The 19,612-nt window shown below is 39.5% G+C and overlaps 1 protein-coding gene across 1 annotated transcript in view; it reads right to left on the bottom strand.

Annotated features, from left to right (window-relative positions):
* The window catches only part of IMPG2 (interphotoreceptor matrix proteoglycan 2), a 55,344-nt gene that overhangs the window by 16,633 nt on the left and 19,099 nt on the right, over window positions 1–19,612 (bottom strand). The window contains exons 4-9 of the mRNA XM_050333817.1: window positions 17,010–17,041; window positions 16,894–16,917; window positions 7,232–7,278; window positions 6,672–6,763; window positions 3,661–3,822; window positions 1,018–1,076 (exon numbers count right to left, since the gene is read on the bottom strand). Coding sequence (XP_050189774.1) covers window positions 1,018–1,076; window positions 3,661–3,822; window positions 6,672–6,763; window positions 7,232–7,278; window positions 16,894–16,917; window positions 17,010–17,041 — 416 coding nt within the window. The remainder of the gene's footprint in view (window positions 1–1,017; window positions 1,077–3,660; window positions 3,823–6,671; window positions 6,764–7,231; window positions 7,279–16,893; window positions 16,918–17,009; window positions 17,042–19,612) is intronic.

Raw genomic sequence — 19,612 nt, 5'->3', positions numbered from 1 at the left:
TGAAGGAGATCTAGGCTCACTAATTCTACCTAAAGGTTAATTTACAACCTTGGGTTTTTGTCGTGCACAGTAGAGCAGAGTTCTGGTGCTCTGCCAGAAATACCAACCTTTTATTTGTCTCCCCAAATGAACCAAGAGCTTTGCAAATGTATTACACTGCAAATACCAAGATGGAAGGTTTTGCTACCTTTCAGGCTGAAAACTGGACACAGTCTAAGGTTCCAGCCACAAAACCTTTCTCACTAAAGCTACTTTGTTACCTGCATGTATTCTAGCTAAAATTCCTAGGCAATAAATTCTAAGAAACACAGCTTACAGTCTCAAAGAAAACACAATTTAGATTAACTCATGAACAGTATCATTAGATTCTGAAAGTTATATCCAGTCCATTCAAGAAAAATCACAGTTTGTGATCCATGTACCCTAAAACTCAGACATCAGATGTTTGATGCATGAACTCAGCAAATTAACCTACAATGTCATTCTGAAGCACAAACTGAACTGAGGAAATTAGTCTTCAAAAAATACAGGAATAAAGAGAGTTAAAACACTGCTTATCAAACGATTTGCCCACCTCTGTTTTGATCCAAGAGAGAAAGAGCTTTACATATTCTAAAACATCAACTTTAGAGTCATCCCAAATTAACATTAAGAAGTTGAAAAAGAAATTTAAATACACCACATTTTTCCAAAAATGTTTCTGTGTTCTTCCTTGTTTAATACTTGGAGATATCAACAGTACAGAAGAAGTATTAGATTTTGATGTATCTTTTAATTTTACGATAGAATCATAAAAAAAAAAAAAAAACCATGATATTTGCATTTGCATACAGTTCTGTATTTCTATTTCAACTGTTATATATAGAGATAACAAACATGAAAGCACTTGTCCTTTGGTTAATACATCCTAGGAACTTCCACACACATGCCCAACATTCTTCCAAGCATCATCTTAGCTCACTGCACCGTCACACATGATCGGCTTCAACCACCACGTATGCCACAGTATCTTTTTACCTGTAATCCAGGACTTGGATGTTTCTGTATCCAGGTAGTCCTTCAAATACACTTTTAATCTATTTTGAGGGAAAAACAAAAGATTAACACATCTTCACCCTACTCATGTGGTAAAAATGATCGGGAAGTGTTTTCAACGTTTTCCATAAATACACCTGAGCTGTTACATCTAATGGGAAAAAAATGGTTGAATGTTCTCTTTCTTTCTGGAAGAGTAATTTTGGTGATATTGTTTCATTATTAGAAAAGGAAAAGGGAAAATAAAAAGTATGAAGAACAAACATCCAGCATTCCCCAAGAACTGAATAGAAACACTGAAGGAGACTGCAGAGACCTGCACTGCCCATAGCAGATTACAGTCTTTTTTCTCATTTATGCAGATCCTTCAAATCCTTCTCTGCCCAAAGAGTATCCATTACTTTCCAAACCCCTCTGGATTAAAAAGAATTCAGGAAAATGCTCTGGACCTCAGCAACTTAAGTGGAGCAGTGGCTGCCATAAGAAAGGGACCTCTCAGATTCCAAAGAGGCACTAATGCACTACACAGTGCAAAATACAGCTCATCACCACTGCCCTAAACTTGCAAAGAGCTCAGGAGTGACCAGCGGTGCTGTTCAAAAAAGACAGCTGGGGACAGCAAAATGGAAGCACATCCAGGCCCGATTCAATAGTCAACTGTGCTACAAGATATAGAATATTGAAGGTTCATCCTGAGTTGGGGGTTTTTAGCTCCCAAAAGATCCTTGCCAGTTGAGAATTATTTTTTACTCTGCAAATTCTTGTTCCCCTCCCCGATATCCCTATTTTTAAACTGTCTCTTGTGAGACCTAAACAATCAAAGTGATGCCGACTTTCTTTTTTGCAAGAGCTTCTTTATTCATGCTCAGAGAAAACCAGGCAAGGGATCAAAGGAGTGGAACATCCATGTGCCAGGTGGACTCTGTCCCATCTGACATTTCTTATGCACACACACAGACTATGGCATTGCTACTTGGCCACACAACTAGGAAAATTAAGATGTCTAGCCTACACTAGCAACTTGTGACAGTTGTGGTGATGCTTTTTGGCTGCAGTGAAGAGTACATCTCTTTCCCATCTGGCTCAGGATCTGGCACCGGGTTAGCCCAGTAAAAGGGATTCAACAGAGAACCCCAACTAGATGGGACAAGGAAGGAAGCAAAGCTAGAGAAAAGATAAGCCTCATGATGAGCTGCCATCTGGCACCCTAAATACCTCTCCCAAGAAAAAAGAAAGCCAAACTCCCTGCCACAAGAAAATCATGGTAATAAAGTTACCACCATTACAGACAAAATTTAAAAAAAAATGGAAACAACAGGGAGAGGAAAATTAGAACAGAACACAGCAGTATATTATCACACTTTAAGAATACATTTGTATATTGGTGGGCCAGTAACTTTATTTGTAGCATACAAATGAAAATAATTGAAGTAAATTTTTAATAACTCATACATACATGTATATATGTATAATGTACCTATGTATTTTTTCTTTAAAGCATGTGCCTAACAGTCTAATCCATAGTTCATTCCCACTGACTCCAGCGGGATTTCAGCATATGTTCAAGAACTGGTTGAAGGTGTTTTAAAATGCAGTCCCATGAACTGCTCATTCTGGGCATAAATGAGGAGCAAGAGCTGTCTTGGCAGCCTAGATTTGAGAGAGGATCTCACTGCAATGCCAGCAATTCATTCAAAGAAATGTTGCTTCTGAGCACACATAACAAATGAGTTCTGCTGTTTGTGACTTCCAACCATTTATCACCTACTCTGTATAGACAGTAATTGTTAAGGTATCCTCTATCCCATTTCAGTGCATGTCCAAATCAGCAGATGCTGATGGACCTATCTACTTGAGAGTGCTGGCAGGCTCGTTTGCTCAGACTCTTAAATTATCTTTTTCACTGCCCCAAACAGCTAATTACAGAAGAATTCTAATTGGAAGACTTGATGAGAAAATACTGAAATGAACTCTATGCAGACTGGTCACTGAAAAGATGTTAAATGTCTTTTTGAAATTTAAGATTTTCAAGTCCTGCAAATTTAAGAACTAGTGAAGTTGCATCAGGAGGTAAACAATAGACTTGTTACTTTTCTGTGAGTTTAAAAGCTCTGCTGCAGTAACACTGACAGGGAGAGGTACTGAAAAGAATGGTAAGGTCTAAGCCAATTCTGGTAGAAATAGGTCTTTAAAAGGACTAAAATAAGTGAAAATATTTTTCATTTATCAGTAACATTTGGATTCATTTCTTTTGCTAACATGAGGCAAAGTAAATTAAGGAGATCAGAAAATGGGGGAAAGAGAATGAGAGAACAATCCCTCAGAAAGATCCTGTTTAGACTATGCCCCCATATATCATTAAAATCACAAAAAGAAAACTGGGGTCTGCAGCAAGTGGCATGTTACACACAATGTATGGCACTTTCCTGCTTCAAAAAGGCAGCATGTCAGACAGAATGATGTATTCTCACAGTGGGTATTTTCCAGCCTGCCTCAGGCCAACAAAACCCTTAAGCTGGTTCCACACAGCCCATGAGAAAAAAGCAGCCCTGACACTGATGCTCTGTGCTATTATTGCTTTGCAGAGCCAGCAAAAGGACAAAGGAAGTTAGGGAAAGTAATCACCTGAGAAATGAATCGTTCAGACAGCAGTTGATGCTCTGCAGTAGCTGGGTCCTTCAGCTCCTCGCAGTACTTTTCACCAGCAATCAAAATGCTGAACTCAATCATCTGCTCACTTACAGGTCTCACTAGCTTCTCATCCTGCGTCTTTATCTCATTATTGATCTGGAAGGGAAGGAAAAAGGGAAAAAAACAAGAGCTGACTTAATGCTTTCTTTTTTGTTTGTTTTGCCCTTTGTTCTTGAGTTTTTTCTTTTTTTGAAGAAACAAATCCTTGTTACTCACCACAGACCAGATTCCTACCTATTGTGGGTTTACTCCACGTAAAGAGCATCCCTAAATGTGTATGTGTACAAACGGTCTGCCATCTGTCAACACTACACTACATTCCCAAGTTTGGGTCCAAATATCTTTCTTGCATGGGACAGAAACTTCTCCAGCTGCTGCAAATCTGAAGGTTTCTCTGGCTCGTGGTGGGTGGGGCAGAAAACCTGAGCCCTGTATGGACAGGAACACCTCAGGGCACTGTTGGTGGGCTGGTCACGGGTATGCTTAACGACACATGAAAACCACAGTGCAAAGCTCAGCATCCTCACTTGAGCCATCAGCAGACCTGTTTGCCTTGCACTACAATGGAGCGCTTGTGAAGCCTCAGGGACAGAGGTAGCAAATAATGAGGCAATCCACTAAGCAAGAATATTTCTTGAGAATTCTCGTATTGCAGATAATTCTGTTTTCCATATGGACATCTGCAGTGCAAGTCCATCTAGTTGACCTCAGGCACAAACAGAAATCCAGTTGCACGGAATGTTTATGAGGCAATTTAAAGCACAGCCATGGATACTCACTCGAGCCCAGTCAGCCTAGGTCGATTTACCCAACATTTACTCATTCATCACAAGGCTCCTACTTACTATTCCACCTGGAAGACAAGTTACCTTTGTCAAGTTCTATGTTTGGAACAACACTCTGCTGTTCAGCTTCAATAAGTGAAGTATCCCACAGATATACAGTGGGCACTGGGAAACCTGCAGGGACTTCTGCTGAGCTAAAGCAGTGGCCTTCAGCTGGTGGGTCTACAGCTGCCTGAGGAGCCCCGTGGCAGGGGCTGTGCAATGCACCAGGGAAGCATGCAACTATTGTGGCTGCCATAGGCAGCAGGCAATGCCAAGTTTAAATCTGATTTGAATGACTGAGCTACACAGGAAGAAGGCTTTCTGCTTAGTTCCCTAGTATTTTAAAACCAGCTATTCCTTGTGGTACACTGAAAGATGTGAGAAAAAGCAAAAAAAATCAGATTTCTGGGGCAAGGAAAGGAAGTCTGGCTTAAGTTAACTTTAGCCAAATAGACAAATGTCTTTTGCTAGAGGTTTTGTCCCTGGCTATTTATATGCAGTTGTTGGTTTTCCCCCATTTAAAATGAAAAAAGAGACCCTAAAAACCAGACCTTTTCAACAAAACTGCAGCCTAAGTTATGTATTGTGCAGGAAATGGAAAAACCTTTCTCTGGAAAGTTTATCTGCTGCCAGTGACTAACTTATATGTTGTTTAGGGACCCTCTAAAAATTTTTAGCTAAATTCTCTTCCTTCCCCACTCCATCCCTTTTTCACTGGATAACTTTGTTAAAGACCATAATGACTCATGCACTACTTAAAGCTAGTTAGCATTTGAGAGGTACACACTTAGCAGCCATATATGAACTGCTGTCATATGGTTGTTTGCAATAACACATATTTTAAATCATTTATTGATTTAAATCAACCCAAACCTAAAAAAGTCAACATACAAGCACAGAATATGAGCTTTGCTCACCCTTGGTCTTGTAACCTGCAATGCATTTTGGCTGCACTGAGCAATGATGAGGTGTGATGTAACTGTATAGAGTGAAAACACTGTAGCAGCAGCAATCTAATTCTGGTTTCTTTATGATTTACTGAATGATCCTATTCTCTGCTCCAGTAGAAGTACTAGAGGCAGTTCTGTTTTGAAAAAGAATAATGCTGTACATGGGACCAAACCACAAGTGTTCTTGGTACATAATATAAAGCCAGACCCTGGACTTGAGTCTGAAGCTGTCTGCCTGCTTCATATTTGGTATTTATTCCAATATCAGAGTATCAGTCAGCCCTGAAAGCTCTAGAAGTGTACAGTTTGGCTCAGCTTTGTTTCATGGCCATACTCTTATGGAACAAAACCCAGTACTATAAATCAGCTTCTACTTATATGTAGTATGTGAAACTTTGTAGGCTTCTCCATAACCCATTGAGAGTTTCATTTTTATAAGAAAACAAAAGCCAGCTGATTCCTACCACTGGTTTGCAAATTTTTTTCAGTTACGTAGGACCACAAATACTGCAGTTGAATTCTAGAGTTGGGATTAAAATTTAAATCCAGAGGACCTGTTTCCTATCAGCAAATGCTTCCCTGGGACCTCTGCGGTTTTCAGCTCACTTCTACAAAGATGATTTAAGTACTGAGCATAGGATTCCTTGTGTTGTGAGCTTTGTTTAAATATCACAGTAAGGGTGACTTATAAGATGATAAACAAAAGTTCATCTACATAACCAGAAGGAGCAGAGTATCAGAATCTTCAAGGCTGCCCAGGCCACCTATGTGCATCTTACACAATTGTACCACTTCTGCAGCAACCTAAGGTATATTGTGTTTCCATAAGAATAATAATGTTTGACATTCTTCTTGGAGCTTTCAGAACCACTGGGCATCCTCTCTTTAGTCCTATGAGTCTAGCAAAATCCTCATCTGATAGCTCAGCTGATCTGTTCTCTCCCACTGCTGGGGAAGCGGCACTGCAAAGCCTCTGCAAATGAAAAATACCTACCCAGGAAATTATTTTAACACTTTAGAAATTCCATGCCCTAGTTTTATGAAATCTTAGTATTAGCACACCATGCTAACACACCTTCAGATACTACTAGAAAAATGTAAATGACCATGAAAAACATAATTTAGGAAAGGCAACAGAATGTTGAACCCCATGAAAAAAATCACTCACTGTGGTGTCTATACCATCTACCTCCTCGATGGTAGCACCCGGAGGACTCTCAATGGAGATCTCATCAGGGGGAGGAACATTGGCAGCTGCATCTGAGTTTGAAAGAGAACAGTATTATTTTGTTTGGTTTGGTTTTTTTTTTCATACCCAAGTACATGTAGATACCCAAAAACAGTTCAGCAAGCATAAACCAGCAGTCAAATTTGATTTCTATTCCCATCATCATGGCAGCAACAGCACAGGAAACACCTGAAGGGCCTGAGGAAAAGTACCAAATACACTAATCAGAATAAAATGCTAATGTTCTGTGTAAACAGATATATTTTTGGAAACATGAAATTAAGTGCAGTAAGAAATGCACAGAACTAATTTCTCAAGTAGGATTTTCATTATTCATACAGTAACAAAATAATGCCAGCATATAACATGATCTCCAAATTACAAACAGCATTATACAGATGTAAAAATTCACAGCTCTCTCCGAAGTCCGAACACCATCAAATTTCTCAATTATCTAGGAATTCAGAATCAGCCTTAACAGGAGTTAGATGAAAACTGACCTCTCAGTGTGGTAACATCAGCATCCGAAGCTGGAGTTGGAGTCCCACTATTAACAGATAAAAATAAAGTCAGAAATTGAAACTGGACACGTTGGACATTAGTTCCTTATATTTCTGTAATTCTGGTGGCACACCAAAAAGCATACGTGCAGAAGAAATTTGTCATGGTACTACTTTGCTGATAACTTCATAAAAATTAGGTTTTGCAGTATTTCAGTTATCTTTTGCAACTTAGATATTGGGTCACTTGCAACACACAACTCACCATGTGCCTCTCTCCAGGTTGCTAACACCCTTATATTCCAACTGACTTGTAGTCCTACCCAATAATACATTTTGCCTTCTAGCAGTTTTGTAAAGAAGGCAAATGTGAAGACCAGAAATAAACCACAAGGATAACAGGTATTATTCTATAAAATGCTCAGTTTTTAAAATACAAACACCATAACTCTATTGAAATCACTGCAAGAAGATGGGTTATTTTTATCATTAATTTTATTCTGCTAATTTGGAAATCTTCAAAAGGCATCAGCTTCCAAATCCAATTATTGGATTCACACACACACATAAAACAACTCGAGGCCAAATGTGAAAAACATTTCAGGTAAAAATCAGAGGAAGACTGCCAGCCTGAAGAAAAACTAACAGCTTTGACATGGCTCTTACAGTAAACCCAGGCTCCTTGGAGCCAATTCTTTAAGCCCTGAGCAACTGTCAAGTTTCCAAGAGTAGGAAACATGCTCTGACAGAAACAAGTCTTTCCTGAATGAAGGCAAAATTATATTTCAGGTTTGTCATACTGTTAATATATACAGCCCAAGCTGTAAGATTGGAAGTTTAAGTGCTGGAGAGAAACTGAACTTCAGAAAATCATTGAAGTTCATTGTACTGAGATGTTTCTCTCATTTCTAAAGGAACTCCTTTCTTATTGGTGGTCATGCCTGTGCCATAAAATAAGCATTGCAGCAAGTCTTCACTCTAATACATGCAACATTGGCCATGGTTCCAAGCCTTGCCAGGTTTGATTTTTGATTCACATATGATATTACTGGTCTTTCACTCTGTCCTCAAGCAAAACTCCACTCAGACTTGATGGATATTTTGTCTCCTTTAAGATGCATAATCAGTCTCTTTTATCACTTCAAAAAAACAAAGGCTTCCAGCACCAGCCAGACAACCAGATCCAAAGTTACATACTACTGATACCAGGGCCCCAGCATATGACCAAAGACACGATAGTTTCACTGAGTTAAATGTCTGAAACATTTTCTCCCCCTACCTCTCACAGACACGTAAGACTTGCCAATAAACAGACCCGAAGTCAAACCTGATGAATTTTCTATTTAAGTCAAGAATCTTTTCACCCATCCTTTCCCAGGAGGCACAGCCTAGTCCTGCACAAAATGATTAACTATATAAAAATACAGGTCAGGGTATCTTAAACTGACAGGGTGAGATCTCCATTACATCAGCAAAAAATAAAATAATCGCCAGACAAAGAAAAAAATGCTTAACAAGTACCTTCATGTGTTTTCTTAAACAGCTAAAGTTGATGAGCAATATGCAAGCTCTGAAATGTACAGCTATTTGTGTCTGCTTCCATCTCGTGGACACTGGTACCTGTTTTCAGCCAGCACAGCATGAGAACTCTCTATCAGTTCTTTGACAACCTCAGTAAATCTTAGAATCATTTCCAAGATTGGAAAATTTTAATAGCAAGTATAACTTAGACAAGATCACCTCTCTTAAGGATATTTTCTGAAGAATGCTTGCTATATTTTAGATTGATTTAGTTTCTTTATTTGTTAATCATCTTAGAACTGTAATAAAACAGTCTGATGAAATATTTTCCAATTAGGTTCACTCCACTCCAGGATGCATTTCTCTTACCAATTTCAATAGGAATTAAATTACAGTCTCACCAAATTACAGCATCAGTAAAAAAAAGCATCTTAGTGCATCATATTTAATGTTCAGAAGCAAGTATTATTCTCCTTTTCAGCAGAAGTGAGCCTAATATTTTATTTCTTAGAAACTGATTAGTGTAACAACGGTCAGAATAAAAACTCAAAAGCAAAGCAATGCACAGTAAAAACTGTTACAGGATTTGCAGTGTTCTATTCAGTTCAAACCTATATATAAAAATTAGCTGAGTCTTGTGTCAGCCCCCTTTCCTTTAGAAGGGGAAAGTGAGAAATGTGATTTACTGTGGTAAGCTCTGGTCTCAACCTGAGACTCATGGGACTCAATCCAGCTGCCCATGGGTTGGTGCCCAGTATAGTTTGAGGAGCCTCCAGGCACTCCTGACCTCCAGCTACTGCCCCACAAGGCACCGGCCACCCACAGTTCCCACATCATCCCTGGCCGCCTTCTGCACATGTGCTGCGACTCAGGGCATCTCAAATGGACAAAAATGACTATCTGACCAACTGAGCACTCAGTTCTGTGGTGGGTTAGCCTTGGTTAAGGCCCAAACACCCACCCAGCCTCTCTACAATACAGGTGAGAAAATAAGGTGAAAAGTTTCTGGGTCAAGGTAAAGACAGGAAGGTCACTTACCAATTACCTCCACAGGCAAATTAGACTCAGCTTGGGGAAAATTGATTTATTGCATATATAAGTATGTTTGGATAGTGAGAAACTGACAGACATTAGAAAACCACTTATCCTCCACCCAGGCTCAACTTCACTTCTGACTCCTCTACCCAGTACATGTTCTGCAGGGACAGCAGCTCCTTCAGGAAATACCTGCTCCAGTCTGAGTCCTCCCTTGGCTTCAGGAAATACTTGCTTTGCCATGGCAGGGTGCCTTTGACCTTGGCATTCCCTATGCCACAATTTCTCATTCTTTTTGTTCCCTACTCCTCTCCCTGTGCCATGTTCTTGCCCTTTCTCACACAGGCTTTCCCTGAGGCACCACTGCCATGAGTGTAGGGCTCAGCTGTGCCCTGTGGTGGGCCCATCAAAGCTGGCTGGAACCAACTTGGGGCAGCCCCATTCTCTCCTCACAGGGAGCCCCCACTGACAACACCTGGGCATCTGCACCCAGTACAGTTGTGGAAGCCAATGTACCCACAAGGTAAATTTAAACTAAGTAACTTGAGTTTTTAAAGGAAAAAATCCTCAAAGAAGACAAGAAAAAACAGACATAAATCACAAAATATTCTGAGTTGGAAGGGACCCAAAAGGATCGTCAAGTCCAGCTCTTAGCCGTGCACAGGACCATCCCCAAGAATCACCCCATGTGCCTCAGAGCACTGTCCAAACGCTTCTTGAACTCTGTCAGTCTTGGTGCTGTGATCACTTCCCTGTGGAGCCTGTTCCATTGCCTACTTACCCTCTGGGTGAAAAACTTTTTTCTAATACCTATCCTAAACCTCCTGAAACAGCCTCAAGCCCTTCCCATGTGTCCTATCACTGGTCACCACAGATGAGAGATCAGTCCTTGCTTCTCAACTTCCCCTTGTGAGGATGTTGAAAACTGCAGTGAGGTCTCACCTCAGTCTCTGCCAGGCTGAACAGACCAAGTGACCTCAGCCACTCCTCATACGGCTTCCCCTCAAGGCCCTTCACCATCTTCATTGCCCTCCTTTGGATACTCTCTAATGGCTTAATATCTTTCTTATATTGCAGTGCCCAAAACTCCACACAATATTCAAGGTGAGGCCGCCCCAGTGCAGAGCAGAGCAGGACAATCACCTCTCTCGACTGGCTGGTGATGCTTTACCTGTTGCTATGGCATAAATCACACTTTCAAAGGAGGAGGAGTTTGCAAATGGAAAAGCCTAAAATTAGCTTTCTAGAGTACTACTTCTAGATCAGATTACTAGTTATAGACTAGTATAAAAATAAAGTTCTCCAAGTTTCAAAGGTCCCAGAGGACTCTCTCTGTCACAGACTCCAGTAAATGGCAGCTCTCCAACACTAATGTCACCTTAAGCACCGGGTTAGCCATATGGCGACAACCACAGACCAAACCAGGTCATAGGGCAACCATAACAGTGGTGAAAATCAAGGTGAGACTAAGGCCACTGTCAAGGTGAGACTTAAGGCTGTCCCTTAAGTAAACCCATCTACTTAAGCAGCAACAGACCATGCTCTTTGTCAAGGCCAGGTAATATGTGCTTACTGGCACTGAGGGACTTTTAAATACAAGTCCTCAAGAGCTACACAATTTTCTGAAAAAATACCAGCGCACAAGTGGCTGGAAATTAAAAGCCAAGGGCTTAAACACCACCTCGTAAAACCGTAATCAATCTAATCAAAAAAGACCAGTCAAGTATCAAATTTGGTCAAATTATCACCTATTACTTTTTCTCAGGAAGACAAAAATATTGTTTTAAGAAACTGTGCTATAATCAACCTCACTTTATGTACAGTGTTGTTTTTTACCTGGCTTAACCAGAATGGTGAAGTTTGCTTTCTTTTTGCATGCATTTCTTTTAGACTCCTACTTCCCCTTAATATATTAATTTTTAAAATGCCCACTTTATTGGTTTCCTAAAAAGTAGCAATAGTATCAGGCATGTCTAAGGAAATCACTCAAAATGTACATGGCAACGCATATGCTGATTTGTTTGAACACACCACTTTTTAAGATAAACACAGATTCAAATTCCCCTTCAGTTACATCACTTAAAATATAAGGGATTTTTTTTTGTTTGTTTGCCCCAGGATTCATCCAGGGCCTGCACTTTATTTTTAACTCTACCTACACAACCAAGCCACTCCAGGTGGAGGGACTGTATTCTAGCAAGAGTTTATTTTGAATTTGAGACACAGACACATGAAATGTAATTTCTATTGTCCTACCTGCATAAGTGATGCCCTGGATCATCTTGGCTGAGCAGTAAGCAAAATATAAAAATACACACATATGTATGGAGAGGCAGGATGGAATACACACAAGCAGATTGTCTAAGCACCAGAACGAACGACACTGCACTTGTGTTTCCTCGAGAGAAACAGCCAGTTTCAGATCACACAGCTCTGTTAGACACCAGGATCTAGGCTGGCATAAGACAAGATCCATACGGGCCTCAGAAGCTGATCTGAAGCAAACAGTGCTTATGGACAGCCTCTACATTTCAATACAGCAAACACAGTTCACAAAGACTGCCTACATTCCCCTTTTTTCAAACCCCATGGTATGCAATTCTATGTGACATCAGTCATGTCAGGAGAGAACTTGATATGTTCCAGTCCACATTTACAGAGTCCACACACACATATTCCAGCATATACAGAGTTTCATTGACTCAAAGACAACTGCAGAGCCTGAACAGGCTCTTTATGTGCAGCCATACTGTGTTATTGAGGAGAAACAACACTCTGAACTTGTCAAATGGGGCACCAGTGATATCATTTCACAGTTCCCCATGAAATTCTAGACGAGGTATTAGATTTTTCTCTACATTTCTCCTCAAAGTTTAACTTTGTGACTGCACATCTTCAGATTTGTACTACATGTTCTGGACATCCATCAGTTTATCAATTATTTATAACATTGTTTATCAATTTGAATGTTCTAAAGTCTAGTTTACTATGTCAAGAATTTATTTTTCTTGAACAATATTACTTCAACGTTCATATTGCACAAAGAAGGGAAAACCATTTTACTGTTTGATTTTCTTATTTTTAAATATTTTAATCACACAGCCTTGAACTAAGTATGCAATTTAAGAAGTATTTTTATTCAAGTTCAGAATACAAGACTGAGCCTTGTATTCAGATTCTTCTCCTTTCAGATTGTACAAGCATTTGTCTTAGTTTTCATTTAGGTAGTTCTTGAATTTCGATCTATTTTTGTTTTAATTAAAGCAGGACAAACCTTTCATATTTGCTAACAGACAGTGAGGAGCACAAAAGAAAATAGACAACGGAAAAGGAGCAGTGTGGAACTCTTCACAAGTGGTAAAGCTGTGCAGATAATAAAAACTTTCTGAAACGAGCAATATCATTGCCAAGTCCACATGCAAACAGTAAAGAGGTACATTCCTACTTCACTGCAGGCAGAACTGCTGAACTGATGAAATGACCCCAGCACAGAAGACAAACTCTTTTTCTTTCATAAAGCACGTTTAGATAAACAGGAAAAAATCTGAGTTGATACATCAACCACCTTTGCTGCCACCACTGATGAAATAGGGATCCTAAATCTGCCACTTTATTTCAAGGCAGAGAACATGAACAGAACAAAGGAAGACTCAACATGATTTCCTAAGACTAATTTCAGTGAGCTCAGAATCAGCAAGTACCATCAGAAAGGACACATGCCCCTATTTATTTAATTTGACATCAAGAGCTGCTTCTGAAGAAGTGAAAAAGCAGTGCATTATATTAATCCTTTTCAACTATCCTATTATACTCTTGATCTTTTCCTCAGTATGTTATTGTGTTTGCAGAAATCAAGCAAGGCTATGACACAAAAGCTCTAGTTTTCTACTGCAACAATTCTGTGCTACTCCGTTGCCTTTGGTTGGTCCTCAACATCTGGTTTTTGAACCCCCAGGAATTAGACAAAAGGACTGCCCTGTTGTCATGATACACACTCCAACATTAAGAGACAGAATTTCATTATGCAAAGTCCCAATGGCCTACTGAATAAAGCAAACATTAAAAGTCTTTAGCTGATGTAGTGCTTCCACACTTCCAACTGGGACTAAACCTTCACCATGTCCACTGGGCTGCTGTGTACACATATGGATTGTGTCCCATTATGTTACTTTCCTTTTGAGGTTTTCTCCTCAGTGGTACTCAGTGAATCCTTCAGTTCCTTAACAGGCCGGGGTACCTGAGCATTTAACCTGTGTGAACAAGTGCACTAACCTTATGGGAACAAATTTCATCTGCTGTTACGTAATTGTCAGTAATGCCGGATTGAGAGTTATTCTGGGAGTTTTATTACAAGAGTACAAGACACCTTTCTGCAGGTTACATTAAAACTATCCTAGCATTGAACTAGCTGAAATCAGCTTTTTCCAGCTAGAGACACAGTGTTGACATTTAGGTAGGATTGTATGAGTTGTATCAAATAATTTTAAGTCGGGGCTTCAATTCTATAGCTGTTTATAGCTTTCAGTGCAGTTTTGATTTGACCTAGTAGTACAGTTAAAATGATCAGCAGATATCAAGGGCCTGTCTTCCATTCCAGATAAGCCCTAAATTAGGAAATTGTTTCAAAGAAAGAAGATTTTACAGGTAAAAAGTAGATTGCTCAAGTCTCATAAAAAGATAATACTCTCTTAGTTTCTTTTTGGGGGCTATGCTCTGGAACATGAACCTCTACTGCAAAATTTCCTGCTCTTATCAATGGGAAAACAGACTAAAAAATCTGCCTGGTGCCAGGCTTCCAAAGTGAAGTGACTGAAGAGAGACTGGAGCTCACCAGAGGACAAGGCAAAGACTCCTGCTAGACATCACCTGGAATAACCTGTTCCTCCCTGGCAATGGATGTACCTCACCTGAACATCTCATCTGGATATCTAGATATGTATCATACCCTGGATATCTAGATATTTAGGAAAGCCCTACCATCCCTTGAGATCCCTTCTGAGGCCAGAACAGATGCCCCTTCTGACACAGATGACACAGCTGGGTGGCAAGTCAGCCACATTCAAACCCCAGCATTGCCCTGCACACTGGACAAGCGTCTCTCTGCATGTGTGTGCCAGCAGGCGAGGACAGCAATGCCCAGGAAATGGTAGAACTGCACTCACCTCTCCTCCTGTGCGGGAGGGACTTGGCACTGGATTTCCCACACTGCTGATGGTGATTCTGGGTTGGGTACTTACTCTGACTTCTTACAGAACATTTTTAAAAGGTCTTCCTTTTATTCTGATGTGTAGTTGGAGGTTAACTTTGCATGAAATAATAACATTGGCTGTTGGCAGTGCTGAGGTGGCTCACTTACTGCTCTTGATGGAAGACACCTGAAGTTAGAGGAGATGTCTACCCATGACAACTACAGCTTTGTTTTTTATACAGCTCTGGCTTACAAACTTCATATCTTAAACCACAAATGCTCTAAGATGTCCAGAATGTTCTGAGAATAAGTTTGAATTCTTTAATATTACCAAAATAATTTATATTAACTTCTTTCTGATGCTTCATCACCCAGGGCAAATCTACCTGTTTCTGTCACTGCTTCAGTCCTGTATCACGCTCTTTATGCTATAAACCACTACAGTTTCCAAGCACAAGACAAACAACAACTTCTAGAGGAAAAGATATATTCAAACCAAAGTCTAAAGTGATGGTGATTATAAAGATCCCATCCTAAAGCCATAAACAGTCTGAAGCAATATATACTGGGATAAAAGCAGTGTATTTATGAGAAAGATGTAATACAGTCCCACAGTGAATTGAGCTGGAAAAGTCTGAGAATTGTCTACTGAAGCCCCTTTAATGCCTGCCAAAAAACACTTGGTAAGATGGCTTTTGTACAACATCAATCACTCTGATCCACCTTGAAAATGCTGGGCTTTTTGCACTGTTCTGTTGTTTAGCCCAGTACATGCAGTGACTCCAATTCCTCTTGTATATCTCTACATTTACGAGATTTTCTGAATGATCACACAGATGGATGCAGTAGGTTTTCAAACTCACACTTCTTCAGAACAGATGTATGCTACCCTGCTGACCTGGAAGCTTTGGGGAGTGCTCTTGTCAAAGGAGCATTCAGCTCCACAGAACAGAGAGAAACCAACCTTTTAGGAATCACATTTCTTCTTATTGTCTCATGTTAATAATTTTAATATACAGTGTTGTTATGAAATCATTATGAGGATACCTAATTTGGGAAGCTGAGGGTTGTTTTAAAATTCTGTTAAGTGATTACTCTTTCCAGTAAATTAATTACTCATCATAGCTTTATGTAGCCTGTAAAGCAAGGAATCGAACATGCCAGTTTTTCAGATGAGTTCAGCACCAGGTTGTTTGGATTTAAATTTTCCTAAAAATAACAGCTTAGATTAAGTTCTGAGTAGGAAAGAAGCAATAATAATTTGCACTGGTTTTCTGTTCAATTAGAAAAGACATGAAAATAACAGGTCAAGCTCAGGTTTCTTTGGTACAAAGAAGCCACAAATCAGGTTAGTTTTCAGGTTTATTGCCTTGTTAAAACTGTGAGGAGTCCAAGCAGCCAATTCCCTTGTAACTGTTTTCAGAGCACATCTCTCAGAAGTTTGTTTTTGGTTTTGTTTTTTTTTTTTTTAAAGAGCATTTAAAAACTTTTGTTTGTTTGTTTGTTGTGTTTGGGTTTTTTTGCAACAACTACTAGAACTACCTGAAAGCCTTTGGGAAAGGTTTGCAGGATAACCAGAACACTAACAGAAGTAACTGCGGACACATCCTTTTCCCAAAATAGATCTCCCCCTCTAAAGCTCTTCAGGTAAATAGCCTGACAGCCTGATGGCCAACAAGGTGATGACACACTTAAGCAGACGTACAAGCCCCAGATTGGCTGAGATATTTTGAGCGTGCCAAGCATGCCAGGATGAGGTGACGTGCAAGAACTATCAGATTTCTCCACTGTACTTTTCTACATGCCCTTTAGCACAACGGTGAATTTTACTCATCTTCAGTGCACAAACTAACTCCAGCAGCAGCAAAAAACAGAGAAACAACCTATCAGGAGCCTTTAAAAAGGGAAAATTACTTACCCACATGCCCAATCAGTGCAGGAGCTGGCAATGAAAAGAAAAGAGGTTACAAAATGTCACAACTCCAATTGTTATCTCCAGAGACAATAAAATGCAAGGAGAATACAGACACTCACCTGCCCATTGCTTCCTTTATATAGGACAGTTTCTGGAAAAAAAACCCAAACAAATCCTAATTATATTTGAGTAACATAAAGTGAAATTAATTGAAATGCAGTTTACACTTTATTTCCTTCCATGTGCCAAAATAATTCTATTCTCTCTGTTTTCATTTGTTAAGTTCAAAATTTATTAACCAAGTCCCCACTGAAAAGAAAATACGTCTTACATTTCGAAAATACAACTGAAACTCAACATCAGACACTATAAAGAGTACTAGGTTTGTCAGAGATGCTCTGCATTTCTGCAGTCTTGCATTGTGCTACAGGTACGTTCTCTCAACACGGAGGAGGCCAGCAAGAAGATTCTTTTAAGCAAGCATTCTTCAGAAATACAGTATTACTTCTGCTACTTGTCTATAGATTTAAAACCATCTTTTGAAAGTACAGTTACATCTTAAAGTAACATAGGAGGATTAATCTGATGACTTCGTTTACGGTTATACAAGTGATAGGAATGACATTTTTTCATGTACTGGTGTATAAAGACTAAACAGAGCTATGAGTTCATGTTTTTTCATCAAAATTCTTATGGCATTAGTGCCATTGGTCCTGGATAAGTGTCACAGGAGATTCTGGGAGGAATGCCACAAGAAGTGGAGTAGATCCTCAGTAGTTTGCAGCATGATAGTTGTTGAGAAATAATGCTGTATCCTGCTGCTGTCCCAATGTGAACAGAATATAAAATACTTATAGAAAATTACTGCCAAGCTAAAAAATTTCTTCTCTGTTTTAGTTGGGGGGAGGGATTGTTTGGCAGAGTGTTTATTGGTCTAGCTTTCTTTATATGATCAATGCAGATATATTTTTCAGTAAAAATAACACAGAGTGGATCAACTCAAGTATCTCCTTTGAAATTAAATTACAATAAACTTAACACACACTACTGCCACTATGAAAACTTCTCTGCAAAATACCCATATGTATTCAGTGACCTAAGGACTGTCACTCCAAGCTATCCTGATTACTCTTCTTGTGAAGGAGGGGTGAAAAAGCAAAAGAGACTTTTTGAGCAGGGTAGCCTGGTCATTCTCTTCACCTGTATTTCTAGGGAAGTGTCGAAATTCAGTCATTACTGGTTTGGATGTCAATGACTACCCTTCTCTTCTTTCCAGGTCATCTGTGGACATTAGCGTGACCACAGCTAGAATGGCAGGCAGCTTGGGTATCAGCCTGAGGAGGGCTTGCCAAAATACAAAGTTCAGTCAGTTTGCTTTTTAGCGTGTTCTTTGATCAACATTGATTGTACAAGTTCATGAAATGAAGCATTTGGAGATACTTTAGTATGAAAAACTAAGACCCAGTGAGACTAGTTTTAAGTGACAAACACAGAAACTAGGTAGTCTACAGTGAAAACTCTAAGTTGGGGCCACTAAAGCTGTACTGGACTTTGGATGATTTTTTTAAGGGGTCATTACACTGCTCTATACAGTACTTGTACTCAGCCTTAGTGCACTGGGATCTACAAGGAACAGAGAGACTGATTCCCTCGCTACAAGATTTTGGAAAGTTATCTGTAAGTAGTAGCTTGTACAGTGCAAAGTGTTTGTCCATTAGAAAAGGAGACTTGCTCAGGCAGTCAAGATGGTTTGTAGGTGCTATTAAAAACAATCCTGGTTATTACAGGCCTCACACATCTTATCAATACCACCTGTTGGTCTGTATCCAGCAGCTTTACTCACGGATCCTCAAAGGTCACTGACAGCAGAGGTCAGTGTAATCCTGAACACTTCTTAGAGCAAAACACCCCAGTGCAGGGTGCCTGGATGAAAATTCTGTTGCAGGGCAGCCTGAGGAGCTGGGGGCTCCCAGATTTCCTGAGCCTGGGTTCCTGGACTTAACCAACATATCTGGTTATTTCCGAGTTACCTATTCCATGAATTTTAAAATGAACTTCTAAGAGCCAAATCTGAAATGTCAAATTATTATTTTAACGGCCAAGGCCTAGAATAACAAACATTACACACCATCTCCACATTTATGTTTTTGAGAAGGCATCAAATTACTGAATTCTCATCCAATCTTGCAGTAAACTAGCACAGCCTAATACTGTATGGTTGCCTGTGAATGATAGCCTCTGCATAGGGGAGCTGGACTTTCCTTAATTCACCTAGTTCAGGACAGAATATTCTCTCTTCACTGCAAATCACATATTTCATTAAACAAAATACCTTTAAAGGATTACATGCTTTAAATGACTGTTTGAATGACTGGACTTTTTACCATGTTTTCTCAGATGAAATATCCCTCTGGATTCAACAGCAGCTTTGCAAAATAATGCAAAATAAAAACTGTCACTGTATATTTGTTTGCTATATAATGCTGTAAAGCTATTAAAAAAAAAAAAGGCATAAACTTTGAATTATAAATGAGTTGATAAAAGTATGACCATGACCCATCAAAACCCAAATGCCAATACAAAGCTTACACACAGACAATTACCACCTTGCAGTTTTATACCACAGGCAAAATCTTAGCATTTACAGTAAATTTGAAAGGAAAGTATGATCTGAATACCCAGCCTTCAGCTTCTTACAGTCTACAGAGGACTGAAAAACAGA

Source organism: Myiozetetes cayanensis, unplaced genomic scaffold (assembly GCF_022539395.1).
Source record: "Myiozetetes cayanensis isolate MyiCay16 unplaced genomic scaffold, myiCay2020 scf5-8, whole genome shotgun sequence".
Lineage (NCBI taxonomy): Eukaryota > Metazoa > Chordata > Aves > Passeriformes > Tyrannidae > Myiozetetes > Myiozetetes cayanensis.
The sequence above is the reverse complement of the archived record's forward strand: the minus strand, read 5'-3'. Positions and strand labels throughout refer to the sequence as shown.